The 18024-nt window shown below is 48.5% G+C and overlaps 1 protein-coding gene, 1 long non-coding RNA gene, 1 other non-coding gene and 1 pseudogene across 11 annotated transcripts in view; 1 reads left to right on the forward strand and 3 right to left on the reverse strand.

Annotated features, from left to right (window-relative positions):
* Positions 1-2881: 2881 nt before the first annotated feature.
* The window catches only part of LPP (LIM domain containing preferred translocation partner in lipoma), a 700519-nt gene continuing 685376 nt past the window's right edge, over positions 2882-18024 (forward strand). For 6 of the 9 annotated variants that reach the window (XM_032629897.1, XM_032629894.1, XM_032629887.1 and 3 more), the window contains exon 1: positions 4521-5135. Coding sequence is in view for 1 of the 9 variants with exons in the window: in XM_032629886.1 (XP_032485777.1) it covers positions 5203-5299 (97 nt within the window). In the remaining 8 variants the exon portion in view is untranslated. Of the gene's footprint in view, positions 4404-4520; positions 5300-18024 lie in introns of those variants that run through there. The other 3 variants (XM_032629901.1, XM_032629886.1, XM_032629898.1) reach the window with 3 other exon arrangements.
* On the reverse strand, positions 3499-5129 carry LOC116752851. The gene is made up of 2 exons (XR_004349609.1): positions 5015-5129; positions 3499-4527 (listed from the first exon to the last, which is right to left on the reverse strand). It is a non-coding gene; the product is annotated as an uncharacterized LOC116752851 (long non-coding RNA).
* On the reverse strand, positions 13343-13756 carry LOC116753115 (annotated as a pseudogene).
* TRNAG-UCC lies at positions 15111-15183 on the reverse strand. Its single transcript has one exon. It is a non-coding gene; the product is annotated as a tRNA-Gly (tRNA).

Here is an 18024-nt window from a genome sequence, read left to right on the forward strand (position 1 = left end):
AGACATCAAGAACCTGAGCTTCACTAAATCCTGAAACCAGGTGTGTGATCTCAGTTGGAAGACTGTGGGTTTCAGCTGGGTTTGAGTCCCAGCCTTGTGGGTTCAAGTCCCAATTTGAGGTGCACGGTTTCTCTAGAATCTCGCACACAGGGTACATTGTAACAAATGACAAATATTAAATCCTCCCTCTCTCCCTCATCCCTCCTGATACCTGCCCAGAGTCATGGTCTAAGATAACATGGCCAGTCTTCCAGAGAGACGATATCAACTGTGTTGCTTCTCTAGCCAAGATGAAAGATTCTTGCATTCACTCACTCACTGGATAACATTTGATCGTTAAGTCCCAAGTGTTGTCAATGGCTGCTGGGAAGGAGAAATGAAGGAGATATGGAGCCCACTGTGAAGAGCTGTATGTTTGACAGGAGCAGATCAAACACACTTAGGAAAAATTACAATGCAATGGGACAATCCAGTGCTTGCCTTGTTCAGAATATAGAGAAATTATTTTCATATCAGTAGAGGAGATTTGGAGGGAATGAGCAACAGGGAAGAGATTCCTTGAGAGGATGCTGGCAAGACAGGTAAAATCTGCATTCATGGAGGTGGGCCTGGGAAAGTATTTTGAGAAGAGGGAGCTAGATGAGAAAAAGTCCTGAGGCAGGAAGTGAAGGAAGCTCTCTGTGTGTGTGTGTGTGTGTGTGTGTGTGTGTGTGTGTGTGTGTGTGGTGATGGTGGAGGGTTGGAGGTACAGTCTACAGTTGGAAAAAGCGGATCATGGAACCAGGGAGGGGCAGCTGAGGAGTCTGGACTTAATGTGGTTGATATCATGGAACCTTTACAAGTTCAGAGTATAATGTGGCATGTTATGCTCTGGGAAGATGAATTTGGTCAACAGGTTGAAAGTAGCCTCAAATTGAAGAGTGTTGGAGAGCATAAAGTCTGAGAACCTAATTGTGTGGATAAAGAAACCGAGACCAAAGAGGAAGTGACTTGCCATGAGGTTACAAAGCAGTTTTAGGACAAGGAAAGGACTACAAACCTTCCTCTCCTTTGCCTCCCCATGCCCATCCTGCTTCTGTTTCCAAGTGGCCAGGCCCTGTTGATTCTTCCTCTCCCTTCCCACTGGTCTGCTTACATCCAGTCTTCATCTCTTGAGGAAGTTATCTGATTTTATTTAAATGCCCAGGCCTTTTACCTTCTGCATCTTCCTCTTCCTTTGACCAGGAACAAGAAGGAAAAAAACAGTACACAACAGTTGAATGCCTACGTTGACAACGGCAGGCACTTGGTCAGAGACTCAGAGACAAATTGCACTCTCAGCCCTGTAGCTGAGAAAGACAAGGTGACCAGTGACATCATGCAGAGTCACAGGGACTGAGGGTAAGCACGGTGCTCCCATCACTCTGCAGGGGCAATGCATCCACTGGAGGTGGCGGGAGGGGCAAAAAGGCCTCTCAGAGGACGTGATATTTAAGGCGAGTCTGAAGAAGCTAGGTAAGGGTTGCCAGGTGTACGGAGAAGAAAGAGAGCTCCCGGGAGAAAGAAGAACCCGTATAAAGGCAGAGAAGCAGGGTCAGTTAAGGCACCAGAACTCCAATTGGCTGGAGGGTTCAGGACTGGCAGACATGAGGCTGAAGAGCTATGCAAACTACACTGAGGAGTTTGGCCTGATGGGTTTCAGGCTGGGGAGAGGCCACACAGGGTTGGTATTTACCTTCCATCTTCAGTGTCCCTGTTCTTACTATTTCTCCAGTAGCCTCTTCGTATCTTTTCCTCCTGGTCAGCCATGGCAGATTATGAGTTCTGCACATTGGAATGTTCAATGTGAGACCAGATGGCCACTCAGCAGTGGGTAAGGGAAGAGTCAGGCTGCCTGGGCTCAGTGGGGCATCTCAGTTTAACCGGGTACTAGCTCTGTGTTAAGAGCAGGCTACTTAACCTCCTTGGGCTAGAGAAAATAATAATGCCAACCTCAGAAGGGTTTTCTGAGGGTTAAGTGAAATGCAGATGAAAAATCCTTAGAATATTGCCGGGCATATATGAGGACAGAGAAAGGACTGACAAGAGCTACACAAAGGCCTTGGGGAAAGGGATTGTCATGGATGCAAGCAAATGGTGGGAACACAGCCTAGTGTTGTTCAGTCTTTGGTGTCATCACTGGCGATCCTCCAGTCACATGCCCTCCGCCCCACCTGAAATTCCGTGCTTCTTTTAGTCTCTGAATTGGTAAACCTGTATTTCTCTAGCATTGAGTCTGCAGATTTACACAGCCTTCCCTTCTTTCCCAAGTCCCTGCACGCAGCAGGTTTTAATAGGGTTGTTGAGAAAAGTTTGAATACAAAAGAAACCAGATCAGCAAATGAGGAGGCTTTTGATTTGGGTTTGCACTGATGACAACACTGCATGCGGTTCGCCCAAGCATCCAATTTATGACTTTGCCTCTTACACTCCTGGTGAGTGCCTCCTGAGCAGAAATGATCTTTGGTGATTAACTTTACATAATGCTTGCGCTAACTCTAGGCCCACCTGAGCAATTCATAAATATTTCAGGAGGAGAGACATAGTGATCTTCCCCAACACACTCATACAACAGTTTCAACATAATTAGGAGCATTTCTGGATCTAACAAACACTGCACTCTTTTTTTAAAAATTTTTAAAAAGAATTTTGCCTTTTTAAAAAAATTTTTTATTTATTTATTTACGGCTGTGTTGGCTCTTCGTTTCTGTGCGAGGTCTTTCTCTAGTTGCGGCAAGCGGGGGCCACTCCTCATCGCGGTGCGCGGGCCTCTCACTATCGCGGCCTCTCTTGTTACGGAGCACAGGCTCCAGATGTGCAGGCTCAGTAATTGTGGCTCACGGGGCTAGTTGCTCCGCGGCATGTGGGATCTTCCCAGACCAGGGCTCGAACCCCTGTCCCCTGTATTGGCAGGCAGATTCTCAACCACTGCGTCACCAGGGACGCCCTAACACCGCACTCTTACAATGTGTATGATGAAGGAAATGAATGCTAATTATACGTTATTAAATCTTATTAATCCTCATTAGAACCCTATTATTCTTTATGAGTGGGTTACTGGGGAAGAAAAAAAAAGCAGCACTGGTCAAGTCCCGTTACGTCCAATGGGGAATGGGTGAATCTATTCTTAGTTGGTGTGATACCAGGAGTTTTTCATGTTAAACAATAGCACTCAGAATGTGGGTTTGCTGAAATGTTGAGAACAGAGTAAGTGAATTGTGGTGTAACAGAATGATCTTTTTAAAGCCCCAGAATAAAATCTCTTTAAGAGCTCATGTTTCCTATTTCAAACTATATTAGTTGCAAAGACAAAAATATTTCATTATTGCATGGAATAGGTACCCTTGACCTTACCTCTACTACTATCTTCATATTTTTTGTATGAGTAGATGAGAAACTGAGAGCAAGAAAGATGGAGTAATTTGGACCCAAGAATGTCTGGATTCAAAGACTTTGCACTAAGAAGATGCTCGATAAATGTAAGTGCAGAAATGTGTTTCTCCGTTTAATTCTTGGTCAAAAAGAATCCCACCAAATCCCCAAAGAACCAAGTTTTGGAGGTTTCATGAATTAGTAACTCACGGTGTACTCTCAACATTCATTAACAGAAATTAGGAGGTCAGGGCCTCCTTGTTGGGTGGAAAAATCATGGGATTAGTCAGGTGACCTGGCTGGGGGGAGGTGGGTTCAGGTACTTGCTCTGTTGCTTATTTTGTGTTGGGTAAGTCATTTAACCTGACTTTTTACCTCAAATGTAAACGATGGACTATAATTTGTCCTAACAAGATCTAATAAACCAGTGAGAAAGTGCTTTTATGATGTGCTGAGGTGAGGACATCAGTAGGATAGAAATACAAGGAAACAGTCTCCAGCCTTGGAGTGTCTTCCAGGCAGTGTCCGCTGCACATTTTAACCCCCTGACACAGTTATTGGTGGGTTCCCTGGTTGCTCACATTTACAACTGTCTGAGGAAAAAAAGTCCCACTCAAACCTTCCAAGAACAGGCTTGCCTTTCACCCAGTTCGCAGATTTTTTTTTGAAGCTGTAAGCACAGAATAAGCTTTCTGGGCTTCCGGCAGGGCTGTGAAGTGAACTCCAGGGTTTCGTTTATTTGAGCACCGGATAGAGGGAGTTGCCTTGAAACAACTGATAGGCATGGCTATCCAGGGCTCACTGGCAATTAGAACATTCCAGGAACTGACTTCCTCCGGGGCCCAGGGAAGCTCTGAATCTCTTCCCAGGGTGGTCCTCGCTGTCCGCTGACATCTAGCCTGGTTCACTGCTCCGCGGGAAGGAGGGAGTCAGGGCTCTGCCTGGACACAGGAACACAGCTGGGAGGCCGAGCATCCGGGTCCCGCGCCTGGATCTGTGGCGGGCATGACCTTGTAGGAGTCATTTCTCTTCTGAGAGCTCCAGTTTTCCCATGTGTGAAGTGGACGGGTTGGAAGTTGGTCTGGGCCAGCTCTGAACCTCGCTGGGAATCCGGGGCGGGGCTCACGAGGAAGATCTCTGAAGGGGATTCCACGGCAAGATCTCGTCTGCTCAGATTCAGCCCCTAATCTGCTGCCCTAACAGTGGACGCAGGTTCCCCCATTTTTTCGGCAGCCCCTCGCCCCGGCCGCTTCCTCCTTCTACGTCTCCTTCCTCTTCCTCCAGTGCAGGCAAAACCTCCACAGCTCCCTTTCCTTTCCTCCTTTGCAGTCTCCCCGCATCCCCGCGTCTTCCCTTCCTCCCAGGAAATCAACTGTCGTCAGCGCGCCCACCTTGGGGCAAGGCCACGGCCCGCGGCGGGCGCCCCCTCCCCCGGCGGCGAGCGCGGCGCGGCGCGGCGGCCCCGCGGGCACCCGCCTTCCCATACCTTACATGGACAAATGCGTGCAGGCAAAGTCAGGAATTCAGGCCCCTGACGTCAGCCTCCAGCTCTCAGGGCACCGCAAGGGAGACCGAGGGGAGGGGGTGGGGACGGTGGGGAGGAAGGAGGGGGAAAGGCACCAACCAGCAGCCGCTCCAGCCCTGCCGAAGTTTCACTTTTTGTCTGTGGGTTCGCTCCCGGGCCCCGTGCGAGCTTTCCTGGGATAAGTAGCTTTAGCGAGCGGGGGAGAGCCAGGCGCTGCAAGGTAAGGGCTGGCTGCGCGGCCGGGGGCGCGGGCCGCGGTGCGGGGCGCGGGGCCGGGCCTGGGGACAATGGGAGGGGGAGTGCCTGGGCACCTCCTCCTTCTCCGCTGCCTCCGCCTCCAGCCGCAGCCGCCGCCGCCGCTGCCCCGGCCGCCTCCTCCCCGAGGTATTTGTTGCAAATCCTCCTTCCTTCCCCCCACTCTCCGCCCGCGGGCGCCTCGGGAACCCCCAGCCCTCCCCGAGCGCGAGCGCCTCCGGGGTGGCAGGAGCGCGGGGCGCACGGCGCCGAGCGCGCGCCCGGGCCGGGCCGCAGGGCCCGCGGTGCGGAAGTGCCGGCCGCAGCGTAATCATGGGGTGCACGCGTGGGGGAGGGGGACCCCGTGTTTTTCGGGAAGCGTCGACCGGGAGCTGGGCGCGGGTGGAGGCCTTCCCTGCGCGCCCCCTGCCCGGGCTTTTCAGGGCTCCCAGGGGGCGGGGCCACACCCAGCAGCTCCGAGCTTTCGCGGAATCACAGTTGTCACAGTGGAAGGGGCCTAGGAGCCCTCACATCAAGTTCCCCCATTTTCCAGTTGGGGCAGCTGAGGCCCAGAGAGGAGGAGAGCCTCCCCAAAGTCGTTCACTAGAGGCTGAGCCATAATTAAAATAAATGGCTCCCGACTCCTAGTTCCTTTTCTCCAAGCAGTTTTCCAGCGCCCACTGTGAGACCGCGCCATAACGGGTTGTTGGGTCAGATGCATTTAGGGCCCTTACTCTGCCCTCAGGGAGCGTACAGTCAACCCGAGGAGCCAGACGTGACCCAAGGTTGAAGGTGCTAAGTGCTGGGGAAAAGGCAAGGGTAAAATTTCAAGGGCCTCGGAGAAGAGTTTGGTTTCCTCGTCCCTCAGGAAGCATCAGAGGCTTTGGAAGGATGGGGGGTTTTCTGAAGCCAGCCAGGCAAAAGGAGCGAGGCCTCGTGCGGGAGGCAACCGCAGAGCAGAGAAGACTCAAAATGTGGAGAGTGGGGATGGAGCTCTGTTACTGTGCTGGGAGCACAGGGTTGGGAGGCGTGGGTACAGGAGATGAGATAATCAGTGGAATTGGGCCTGAGGGGTGTCTTTGGGACTTTGAGGTGCTGGTGGAGCTGAAAGAGCTTTGTGGCTTCCCTTCCCTTCCCAGTGATCCAATGTCTGCTGGCCCTCAACACAAAATGCAAAAATGTAGATTCACGTTTGAGCTGCTTTTCTAGGACCAGACTCGCTTAACCTTGTGTCCAATCCCGTCTCTTTTTCCACCTCCTCCCCCTTTTCTAGTGCTTGCTTACCAATAAAACTCATTCTCACGAAGGTGTTAGTGACTTGGCAATGGCTTACCTCCCCCAGCACAAGAGCATTTTAAGAAAGCCTTTAAGCGGAAGGAGAGAAAGCAGCTGACACGCTCCTCTCCCCTGCATCCTCACCCTCCCTGCCCTTACAGATATAAAGGCCCAGAGAAGATGGGTGCCTGTTCTAAAGCCTACAGTGAATGATGGTAGCCGGTGGGAGGGCAGAACTTCCAGTAGGGTTCTCTGTACCCCATGACCAGCCTTCTTCCTTTCAGGGTCTCTGCCTGCACCAGGCTCAGTCAAAAGGAAGAATGTGTATTTTTTTTTTTTTTAATCTCAGTATAAGAATACACTTTATTTTTATTTTTTTAATATACAGCAGGTTCTTATTAGTCATCCATTTTATATACATCAGTGTATACATGTCCATCCCAATCGCCCAATTCATCACACCACCACCTCCACCCCCCTGCGGCTTTCCCCCCTTGGTGTCCATACGTTTGTTCTCTACATCTGTCTCAATTTCTGCCCTGCAAACCGGTTCACCTGTACCATTTTTCTAGGTTCCACATAGATGCGTTAATATACGGTATTTGTTTTTCTCTTTCTGACTTACTTCACTCTGTGTGACAGTCTCTAGGTACAAGAATGTGTATCTTGCATTTGATTTTTGCAAGGCAGTCCTCCAACACCAACACCCAGGCCTGCAGAGTCTAGAGTGTAGACTCTAGATGCGAGATAGGTAGCCGGGGTTAGCTGTCTGAATGGTAGGGGTGCACGCCTGGGGCCTTTGGGTCAGGCAGCTGCCCAGGGTCATGCTCCTTGTAAGTAGCGGGCAGGCCTAGAGCCGGCTTTGGGGATTGACAGCAGGAGGAGAAACAGCTGTGGAGCTGGTTACTATGATTGGGACTGACTGAGTAGGACCCTTCTTCGAGTGACATATGCCAGTGGACAGTCAGTTCCAGGCAGTGGGAGATGGGAAAGGAAGCTTCATTATGAAGGTCCTTAAAAATGCCAGGCATGGTTATGACTTGATCATTTGAGGGTTTTGAGCAGGCTGGGACATGAGTGAGAGGAGAGGAACTGGCATTGGGAGACCTTCTGCTGCCCATTCCAGTGAGAGAGGCCATAATCCGGCCTAAGAATATTATCAGTGCGGTGTTGCTCATTTACCCCACGTGTATTACTGAGTGCCTGTTATGTGCCATTGGCAAAGATGAGAATTTTACGGCAGGTTCCTTATTTTATTGACGCATATAAATTGTACATTGTATGTATTGAGGCATAAAAAGTACACTTTTTCACATTTTAATATCACTGAAATTGGGTTGTCTTATAACCACAGATGTGTCATAGTTGAGCAGCCCTTCATTCTAAGTTGATAATGGTACATCTTACCCTTGATGGCTAAGAGTTGATCAAATTTGTTGATCATGCCCTTTATGAATGTACAGTGCTTTGCACTTTATAAAAGTTTTCCATCAGATATTCCATTTGAATCTCAAAAGTCCCCTGAGAATTGGGCCTGGTGATCCTGTCATCTCGACTTTACCTCTTGCCCGAGGTCACAGAGCTAATTAGAAATGTGCTCAAAACGACAGCCTAGAACTTTGCCTCTTGATGTTAATATTTGACTTTGCCCTGCTGTGGAGCTAGCATGGGTTAATTAGGAATGGGAAGGTCAAATTGAATTTGATTTCAGAACTATGGCTGAAGATGGTGGAATGATGGTGGTTATTTTTTTGGGGGGGGTGGTTTGGCCAAGGGAATGTAACTCATGAGAACTGGGAGGATCCCTTAGCCCAGAGGTTTGCTGGATTAAATGGAAAATGGGCAGCGAGATAGAAGATGCCAGGTAACATAATAAAACCAGAGGATGGAGCATACTGCTGTTTTTACACAGAACGGAGAGGAGCAGTGGATGAAGCACACAGGTTCTGGAGCCTCCCTTCTGTGAAGCAGGAACTGGCTAGCCCTGGGAGTGCAAAGATGAGGAGGACACGGTCCCTGTTCTTGGGGAGCACCTGTGTGTGTGTGTGTGGTGCTGTTCGAGGGCTATGTTTCTGCTGCACTGACGTCGTTCCACCTCAGGGAAGCTACCAGAGGGAGCAGTGTCTGAAGAGCATCTTTAGGGTTATATAGGAATCACCCAAGTGGAAGAACAACAGGTAAGGGCTGAACCTGTTAGGCAAATGCAGACAAATGTAGGGAAGGAGCATGGTGGTTGAGGCTGGTTTTTGCATGGCCAGCATGAACAGGGTGGTGGCAAATGGGAAAAGGGAGGACTTTCATTCTTTGCTAAGTAGATTTAAATTTATCTTGTGGGCTCTAGGGGCCATTAAAGGCTTCTCTAGAGATTTGCACGGAAACAAGGCTGGGCAAGGGCTCTGGAAGCATCTGTGGGATTAGGTCTTGGGATGCTAAGCGCAGGAAGAAGAGTAACATATTTAGTAAGTGGTTGAGTGGAGCTGAGACTTTGACCCTGGGCGGTAATTAGGAGGCCTAGCTCAGCGTGTGCATTGATGGGTGGGGACTTTTCCTGGATAATGGCATTGGAAGGCAGCACCCAGCTGGAAGAAACCGAGGCGAGGAAAGGGGAGGTAAAGTTGTGATGCGTGCAGGAAGCTTATCTGGGTGGAAATCCATGGGCTTGAAGGTGTGTGTGAAGCAGAGGTGGGGAAGGGAAGAAGGAATGGAATCGTGATGTGGGAGTCTGCTCTAGATGGCTTGGATGCGTGGAGGAAATGGCAGTGCCTTCTTAATGCGAGTCATAGAAATGGGCAAGGACACTGATGCATCGATGAGGACCTCACCTCTCCTGACTTTCTACAAACAGGGTGGGTGGGTGGCCAGGGGGTTAATGGGATTCATGCTTGGAAGCAGGTAAACTACAAAATTGAGGCTAGAAAATGTTTATCTTTCGATCCTTCTTTCTTAATAATAATAACATAATTTTAAAAATTTGAGTACTTACCGTGTACTTATGTAATTCTCATACTGATTTATTAAAGTAGGTTTTCTGATTATCAGTCTCATTTTGCAGATGAGAAAATGAGTTTGGTTAAATAAGGTTACACGACTACTAAGCGAAATGGCGTTTAGAACCTTTCCGTGATCTTCACCGCTCTCTCTGTGCCCACAGAAGGAAAAGTGGAAATTGTCGATGAAAATTAATCAGTCGATCTAAAAAAGAACTGGAAAATTTTATTCGATCCAAATTTGAGCGTTATAACCCGGGAAGAGCATCTCAGAATACTCTGAGAACTGTTCCGCCTGTTAGAAGTCAAGGCATGGTTATATAAGCTTTTTGAGACAGAGGGCTGTACATCACATGATGTATTGATATTATCAACAGTTTACTTAATGCAGATCTAAGCATCATCCTGGTGGGTCCTGTGAACCCTGCAACATCAAGAAGGAATGTTATTAAGGTGTTGTCTGGTTGATGCTAGGGGCATGTTGCTCTTGACGGTTGAGCAGGTATTCCTGCCCCTGGGGGAGGTCTGGTCGAATCCTAATGCAGACACTCGATGTGCAGTGCGGGGAGACAGGGGGCCAAAGGGCAGGGAAGCATTTTTATGTTTAAATTTTCTTGCCTTGCCATGAAATATGAATTTTATTTCACAAAGTCACCACTGTCTTTCAATGTTCTTCCTCAGAATTTAACTCAGTACCCATTCCTTGGGCCCCAGCAGGACCATAATCCAGGGTTTCCCTGGGCAAGCGGGCTTTTCACTTCCACACTGGTGCTGCTTCAGCCCGGTCTCTCTTGAGATGCTGCCATTCCCTCTACCCTTTGGGTGTCTTCGCTCTGCAAAGCTAACTGGAGAGGACAGAGCTTCTCTAGCAAACATCTGCTTCCTCCCCCCAACATTGCCTTCTCCCCAGTCTCTTGGAGTAATAAGGATTTGAGGTACCCCATAGAGAGGCAGTTGGGGAAATAGGATAACAAAGTAGGGGAGTGATGGAGGGTCTTGATCTCAGTCATTGCCCTTGATCTATGGCTCCTGGGACAATGTTCTCTGGAGTCGAGCCAGATAGCTCCTGTTGGATCCCAGCCTTCCCTAGGTCACGCAGACCTCTTCCTCCAAGAAGGCTTTCAGGCTCAGGACTCTAAGGGATCAACTAAGGTTCTTTCTGTGACCTACCCACCTCAGGTGGGTTATTTGCATTTTGATAACTTACAGGTAAGATATTTTCAGGGGCGAGAAGACAGATCCTAGGAATGGCACCCAGCAAAGTAAATAAGACCTTGGCTTTCTCTTCTTTGAATACCTCTCATCTCTGGTAACTTGAAGATGTTTAGTAACTGCTTGTTTACTCATTTAGAATGAGTAACATTTACTGATACAGAAAACCCAGCTAGTGCCATGAAGCCATTCCCAGACTCTTAGCCCCCTTATACCCCACTTATATGTGTGATCACATGCATCTCTGTCTCTTGTGTTCAGTTCAGCACATCATTCGGGTCCTGAGTGATTACCCCATGCCAGACAGAAATGCTGGAAACTGATCTTACAAAGACAGCTAAGCCTCTGTCTTCAAGGATCTTCATTCCAGCCTAGGAGACAGACTGAAATAGAACATGGGAAGGCCCTACTAGAGTGATGAACAAAGAAATAATGGGAGCCATGAGAAATGGCTGACTGACTACCTGGAAGAACAGGAAAAAAATGCTCATGGAGAAGAAGACATTGGGTTGGGTTTTGAAGGGTGAGTAGGGGTTATTATGGTGGACAGCGGCTGAAGAGCTTTCTGGGCAGAGAGACCTTGATATACAGGCACAGGCCTGAGGCCTAAGAGTGTTTGGGGGTGTGTTCGGAGATCACTGAGAAAGATGGGACTGGCCAGGGAGGATTAGAGGATAAAGGGCTGGGCAGCTTGAGCTAAGGATGATGGCAGCGGTGGTGGTGGGTAGGGAACAGGAGGGCTTTTGTTACTTTTTGAGTAAAGGAGGGTGTCGTTGGGTCTGTGTTTTAGAGAACTCTGGTGGCAGAGTGATAGCAGTTCTGGGCCAGAGGCGGGGACACCGCTTAGGAGGCTGCTGCAATGTTCCAGGTCAGGAAACACCGGCCTGCGTCAGGTCAGCAGAGTAGAGAGGGAAAAAGTTGTTTACTGTTAGAATCTTATCAGGCAGCTGAGTTCCTATTCTTGTCCTTCCAATTATTTGCCAGCTTATCAGCCTTGACTGGAAAAAGTATGTTATCGGCACCAAAGCTTGTAGGCAGTGGAAGCCACAGGCCGGCAGCCAGTTCATGCCTTAGAATTGCGGGCTGGGGCCTTGGTGGCCAGAGCGACCGGATTCCTCCTTTTGCTGGTGGGGAAACTGAGGCCCCAGGGAAGTGCTCAGTCACACCCTTGTCCGCTGAGCTGGAGTTGGGTGTGGCCCTTACTCCCTTTCCTGCTCTGTTTCAAGGGTGTTTTTCATTCTCTCTCTGCTGAGCCTGGCTGGACACATTCCTTCCCCACCCCACCCCCAGGGGCTTTGCTTGGGAGCATTTGGGAGGGACTATAACTTGGAGATCGTTTTTACTGGGCTTGAACCTTGTTCTTTGCACTTTGAAAACAAAGTGATTAAGAAGGTTCAGTTTCAGTCTGAGAGTGCTTTGGGGGTTTCTTTCTTTTTCTGCTATTTATTCCTGTCGCTTGTTTGCCGGAACCAAGCTTCTGCATGATAACTTTCAGGTTCTTTGCCTGTGGCGGCCCCCACCCTCATTCCCCTTTTATTTTTACTTATTTTTGCTTTCCTAAAAGTTTTCAGGCTGCCAGCATTAGATCCCTTACCAGGTAGATCCTGCTGTGTTTTCTTTCCGTCTTAAACCTGCCCATCACAGCCCATCTCATAGAACCCATTAGCGTTTCGTAGCCTTTGTAGCACTTTTTATGTGGCGAATGCATTTTACGGTTGTTTTTTATTACTTAGCTCACAATTGCCATCCAAGAGATGGGTCGGCAGGATCAATCTTGTAAAAGTTCAGGGGTGAAGGAACTTCCCCTGTGGTGCTTAAGTGGTAGAGTGATAATCAGACTCCTAGCTCTAAAGCTCCTGTCTTGTTCCTTCCTTCACTTCTGCTGGTGAGCAGGAGATAATTGATGTGAGAGTCTGCAGCAAGCCCTATACACAGGTGAGAAACTGTTATTATTTCACGGTGTGGTGATTGGTAGCATTAGCTGCCCGTCTGTGACTTTGGAAGGCACCTGAGAATCTGGTTGGAGACCCCAGAGCCCTGAGGATACGGGCTTCAGATGCTATCATTTCAGCAGTACCATCACCAACTTGGTTTTTGGTGTAAGAAAACAAAGACCTGTGTTTGAGTCACACATTAGCCCTGTGATCTTAAGCAAGTTCCAGAACATTCCTGAGCCTCAAGTTACCTTCGATTTTAGATCATGTGATCTATCCCAATGCATCTGTGAGAACCAGACATTTCTCTGACAGTGCTTTAAACACGGTCGTATAGTGTGTAATGTGGCCGAGCAGTGGGCACACGTGGCTAATTCTTGGTGCCCAGCAAGGTGTCTAGCCCACAGGAATGGCACCTTGTCCTTCTAGAGGAGATTGTGGGATTTAGACCCAGGCAGCTCCAAGTTCAAGTCTTAGCCGTGCGACTTAAGGGAGGGTGCTCCCTGAGGTGGTGATCTGGTGTACTGACTTACTCATTTTTAGACTTCTTATTCATGAGGGCATCACTGTTGACAACAGTCACTTTGCGACGTGGGGCGAGTACCACAGACGTTCATAGGCATTTCCAGGCTATGCAGAGGGATGGTTTGTCACCAGTGAATGGCTGTCCAGTGTTTCTTCTTCTCCGTTGTGATCCTCCAACTCTTTCTTGGTGTTTTAATTTTTTAAATTTATTTTTATTTGAGAAAAATCGGCTGACATCTTTATTGCTTTGGGGAAGGGGGTCACCCAGGAGCTCTTGGTGCGCAGGTCCGCTTCCTCTTCACCGTCACAGGCTTCTGGCAGTGCAGGATGGCGCCGGCTCTCCAGGGGTCGGCCAGGCGCCAATCTGTGCGGTGCTTGTTCTTTTGGATCACGTGCCGGATGCTGCTGAGTGTGGCCCGGGCGTTCTTGTTGATGGTGGTCCTTACATAGGTGGCCGGCTTTCGCGGGCCGGATCACCGCTTCATCGCTACCATGACCCCTTTGCTATCTGCCGCCGGCTGCACACCCACAGTCTTGCGGTGAATGGGCCCGTTGTGGCGGAAGGAGTTGCGGGCCTTTAGGTTACTGGGTTTGGTGCTGTACGTCTCCTTGTTCCTCTTGATCGAGAAGCTGGAGCAGTTCCGGACGACCAGCCATTGCAGGCGCGCGGACATGGTGGCAGCTCCTCTGGTTGCGGAGGCTGGAAAGAGGCAGGCGGGGGGCGGGGCCTCTCTGGGGTTTGGTTTGCGCTGTGTTTGCGCCCTGCTTCTAGTGCAGTCGTTGCTTCTTTCCCGGCCTCCCATCGAAGCCCCCAGTAGTTCCCATGGAAAGCTGGTGCTGAGGGGTGGTTCCAGGCCTTCCTCAGAAACTTGTATGGGAACCTTTCACGGGGCAGGTAAGCAAGAGGATCAGGACAGGGCAGAGTTGTTTCATTGTCCTTCAAGAAGGGTGCTTTGGCCTCATTCCATCCCCACAGTGGGCACTTTTTCCGCTGCAGCCGTGGTCGGCATTCCTTAGTCACTCAGGCCATCAACCAGCATCTTCGGAGAAGATGGCCGTGGGCACGTGTAGTGCGAATTCCTTGGCATTTTCAGGAGACCGCTTTTTGGGCGTGAAGGGAATCCTGTCTTTAATGTTAGTGTCGGTTTCCTTGTCTGTAAAAATGGCTGTAGCAACAGTACTTGATGCAGAGGTAGAGGGACTATACTTTCTGGTTTTGCCAGGACAGCCCTGGTTTATGCCTGTGTTCTGGTGTAGTATATACAGCGTCCCCTTCCACTCTCAGAGGTATTCTGATTGGAGGTCACCCTACTTGTTAGTACTGAGTGAGGTTGTGTAAGTCAGGGGTCCCCAGTCCCCAGGCGGTGGACCGGTACTGGTCAGCTGCCTCTTAGGAACCGGGCCCACAGCGGGAGGTGAGCGGCCGGCCAGGGAATGAAACTTCATCTGCCGCCCCCCATCGCTCACCTTACCGCCTGAACCAACCGCCCCCCCATCCCCCCCACCCCGGTCCGTGTAAAAATTGTCTTCCAGGAAACCAGTCCCTGGTGCCAAAAAGGTTGGGGACCGCTGGTGTAAGTAATATGTATAAGACCAGGACTAAAGTCAAATGTCAACAAATGTCTACTGTTTTTGTCAGAGGAGATGCTAGGTGCTCAGGAAATGTTTGTTCAGTGAACTACTTTTATAAAGGTAAAGTTTGAGGATGTTTGAAGGGCATGTCTAGCTTGTAGGCAGTTAGACTTTATTAGGTTGATAAAAATGTGTTAGTACCTGTTTAGAATATAAAAAAAACGCCAGGAGAGTGGTACGGATGGAGGGCTTATTGAGTTCTCTGGAACGTGTGCGGAAGCTTATTGGAAGGGCTGGGCCTCGGATTAAACATGGAAGGACAGGAAGGCTTAGTCCAGGATGTGATGGGGCAGCTAAATTGCTCTGGCTACTTATAGTTAAGAAATAAGATTGAATCTCTGTCCATGTGTGTATTTTATATGTTTATTTCTGGCCACACCACACGTGGGATCTTCGTTCCCCGACCAGGGATTGAACCTGGGCCCTCTGCAGTGGAAGCGCAGAGTCCTAACTACTGGACCACCAGGGAAGTCCTCATGTGTGTAATTTAACTGGGTTTTTAAATCTATTATTTTCTAGCCGATGGCCCATCTTGATAAAGATCTTTAACTGTAACTGTGGCAGCTTAATGCGGTACCAAGTTCTGTGCCAAGAGGTCACCAGAGTAACTTATTCTTCTAATGAGTTTCCAAAGAATATGGTTCTTGTTTAGTTCCCAGGAAGAAAAAAAAAACAACCAGAAATTTAAAAAACTTAATTGGCACCTAGAGCTTCTGTCTTGTTTGATATGAAAATGAATCATTTTCAGGAACTGGAGGAGGGAGTTACTACCCAGAGGGCAGGGTGTGCCCTGACTTCATGCGAAAGGCAAATTCTGAAGTGACCTGGAGGGTAAGCGGCACCTTTTCTTAGAATGAGGTGAAAGGCAGGTCAGCTTTCCTGTAGTCTGCTTGTTTCCAAACTGGACTTCTCTTCTTGGCTGCATGAGCTTCACTTCATAGGAACTATGAGGGTTCCAGTAATGACATCTGGACAGGACCCTCCAGATACATCTGTCCATCGATCTGATGTGTTTGTGTGTTCATTCATTCCACACCAGGTGCTGGGTGTACCTGTGAATGAATGAGTGAAACTCTAGTCTGGGCTTGGGGGATGGAAACAGGAATGCTGTGCCATCCCTGCCTCCAGAGGTCATTTAAATAATCAAGAGAGGATGTAAAAGTATATGGAAAAAATATCTGGTGACTCTAATTGAATGACGACTAACTCTAGGGACCCTGGGGAAACTTCACAGATAAAAAGACTATTATTTGATTGGGCCTTGAAGGATGAGTGGGGATTTGTCTAGTGGGCTAGAGGAGGAGGGGGGTCATTGAGCAAGGGAAATAACACGAACAGGTGAGAAAGTGCATGGCACCTTGGAAAACTGGAGTCATTGGGGATGGGCTGTAGAGTAGAAAGGCCACGGAAATGAGGGTGCAGGGGTGGGCTGGGATGTGGATTGGCAAAGGTCTAGATTGCTGACTGAGGACTTGAGACTGTGCTGTGAAAGGAGCATCACGTAGGGAAGGGAGATGATTGGATCTGTGCTTTAGAAAAGTGATGGGTTATGGATGGTTGGAGGGGCCTGGTACTGGAGATGGTGAGATGTGCTGCTGTAGTCCAGGTACCAGATAAATGGAAGCTGAAATGAGGTTGAGGCATTGGCTCTGAGGGACAGTTCACAGGTGGAATAGAGGTCACCCAATCTCCTCATTTAAACAAGAGGAAACCCAGGCCCTGAGCAGGTAACACGTACAGAGTCCACAGCCCTGGTTCCATCATAACCCCCAGGTGATCCACCCTCTGCCCAGGGTAACAGGTACCTAGTTGCTGAGATAGCCGTTTGTCAAGGGGAAGATCTCCATCACTTTTTATCTTTTAAGAGTTCCATGGAGTCTCTTAACTCTGAATGAAATTGGCTCTTTCTAGAGTTATGGAATCTGTGATCACTGGAGCTATTCAAGCAGTGGCTGATTGGGATGTTACAGTGAAAACTCAGGCAGTGGTTGAAGACTTGGTCTAGGATATCTTTGAGGTCTATTAACCCTGACTCTTTTTTTTTTTTTAAAAATTCCTTCCTTCCTACCTCCTTCCCTCCTTCCCTTTCTTCCTTCCTTGGAGAAGATACTTATAACGGTCTTACCTGGGGTTCCTCTCTCCATTTGGTTCCTCAGGATGGTTTTAGCCAAATTGGACAAAAGGCAGAGAGAGTTAAAAATGGATGATTAGGCACTAAGAATGGTGGGCCATAGTTCATGCAGAGTCGTGAGGGAATAACCATTTTGGGGGCAGCAAGTTAATACTCACGAGGGAGACCTTTGTCACCTAGGCCAGCCTCCATGATCCTGATCAAAATGGAATCCACCACACAGTTAATGATGCTTTCGACCAATCGCCGTTTTTATAGTGCTTTACAGTTAATCATGTGTTTTCCTACAAATTACAGGTAAATCCTCACAATAGTCCTGTGAGCAGTTATTATTATTGTTCAAGTCTTACTATCAAGAACGTGAGGCTGAGAAAGATTAAATGACTTGCTCAGGGCCCCAGCTAGCCGGATGTTGAACCAGGACTTCAACTTGAGGTTTTTATTTGCACAATTTTAGATTCCTCCTATTCCCAGCCTGCGCAGATCCCCAAGACAGGCTCTAGCTTTATTCCTATTGATAACCTTAAATCCATTGTGGATCCTGATATAAGATAAGGATTTAATCAGTGCTTGCTGAATGAACATGTGAAAGAATAATATAAATGAAGTAATAAATGACAACTTGAGTTTTAAGAATATCTTTAGTAATAAAAAAACCTAATTGAGCTCCTCTAAACATTAATTAATCTGTTATCAAAAGACAATGAGAAAGAACTCATTTAGAATACATTTACTCAACTTCATTAAAAAAAAAAAAAAACCGCGCCAGAAAAGCTCCCACCAAAACTCTTTTACCTGAATACCTCTCTCTGATCTTTTAGGGGACCATAACCCTGATCTTAACCCCCCCCGAAAGGGCACGTCCACTTCTCCGTTTGTGTACAATGTTTCCTTCCACTTAATATTATTACAAGAAAAGCTCTTTCTTCTTTTGGCCTGGTCTTTATCTTTTTTATAAATGTATTTTATTTTTTTTATTTATTTATTTTTGGCTGCAGTGGGTCTTTGTTGCTGCGCTCAGGCTTTTCTCTGGTTGCGGCGAGCGGGGGCTACTCTTCGTTGCGGTGGTGCGCAGGCTTCTCATTGCGGTGGCTTCTCTTGTTGCGGAGCTTGGGCTCTAGGCGCGCAGGCTTAAGTTGCTCCACGGCATGTGGGATCTTGCCGGACCAGGGCTCGAGC

This window comes from Phocoena sinus, chromosome 4, assembly GCF_008692025.1.
Source record: "Phocoena sinus isolate mPhoSin1 chromosome 4, mPhoSin1.pri, whole genome shotgun sequence".
Classification (NCBI taxonomy): Eukaryota; Metazoa; Chordata; class Mammalia; order Artiodactyla; family Phocoenidae; genus Phocoena; species Phocoena sinus.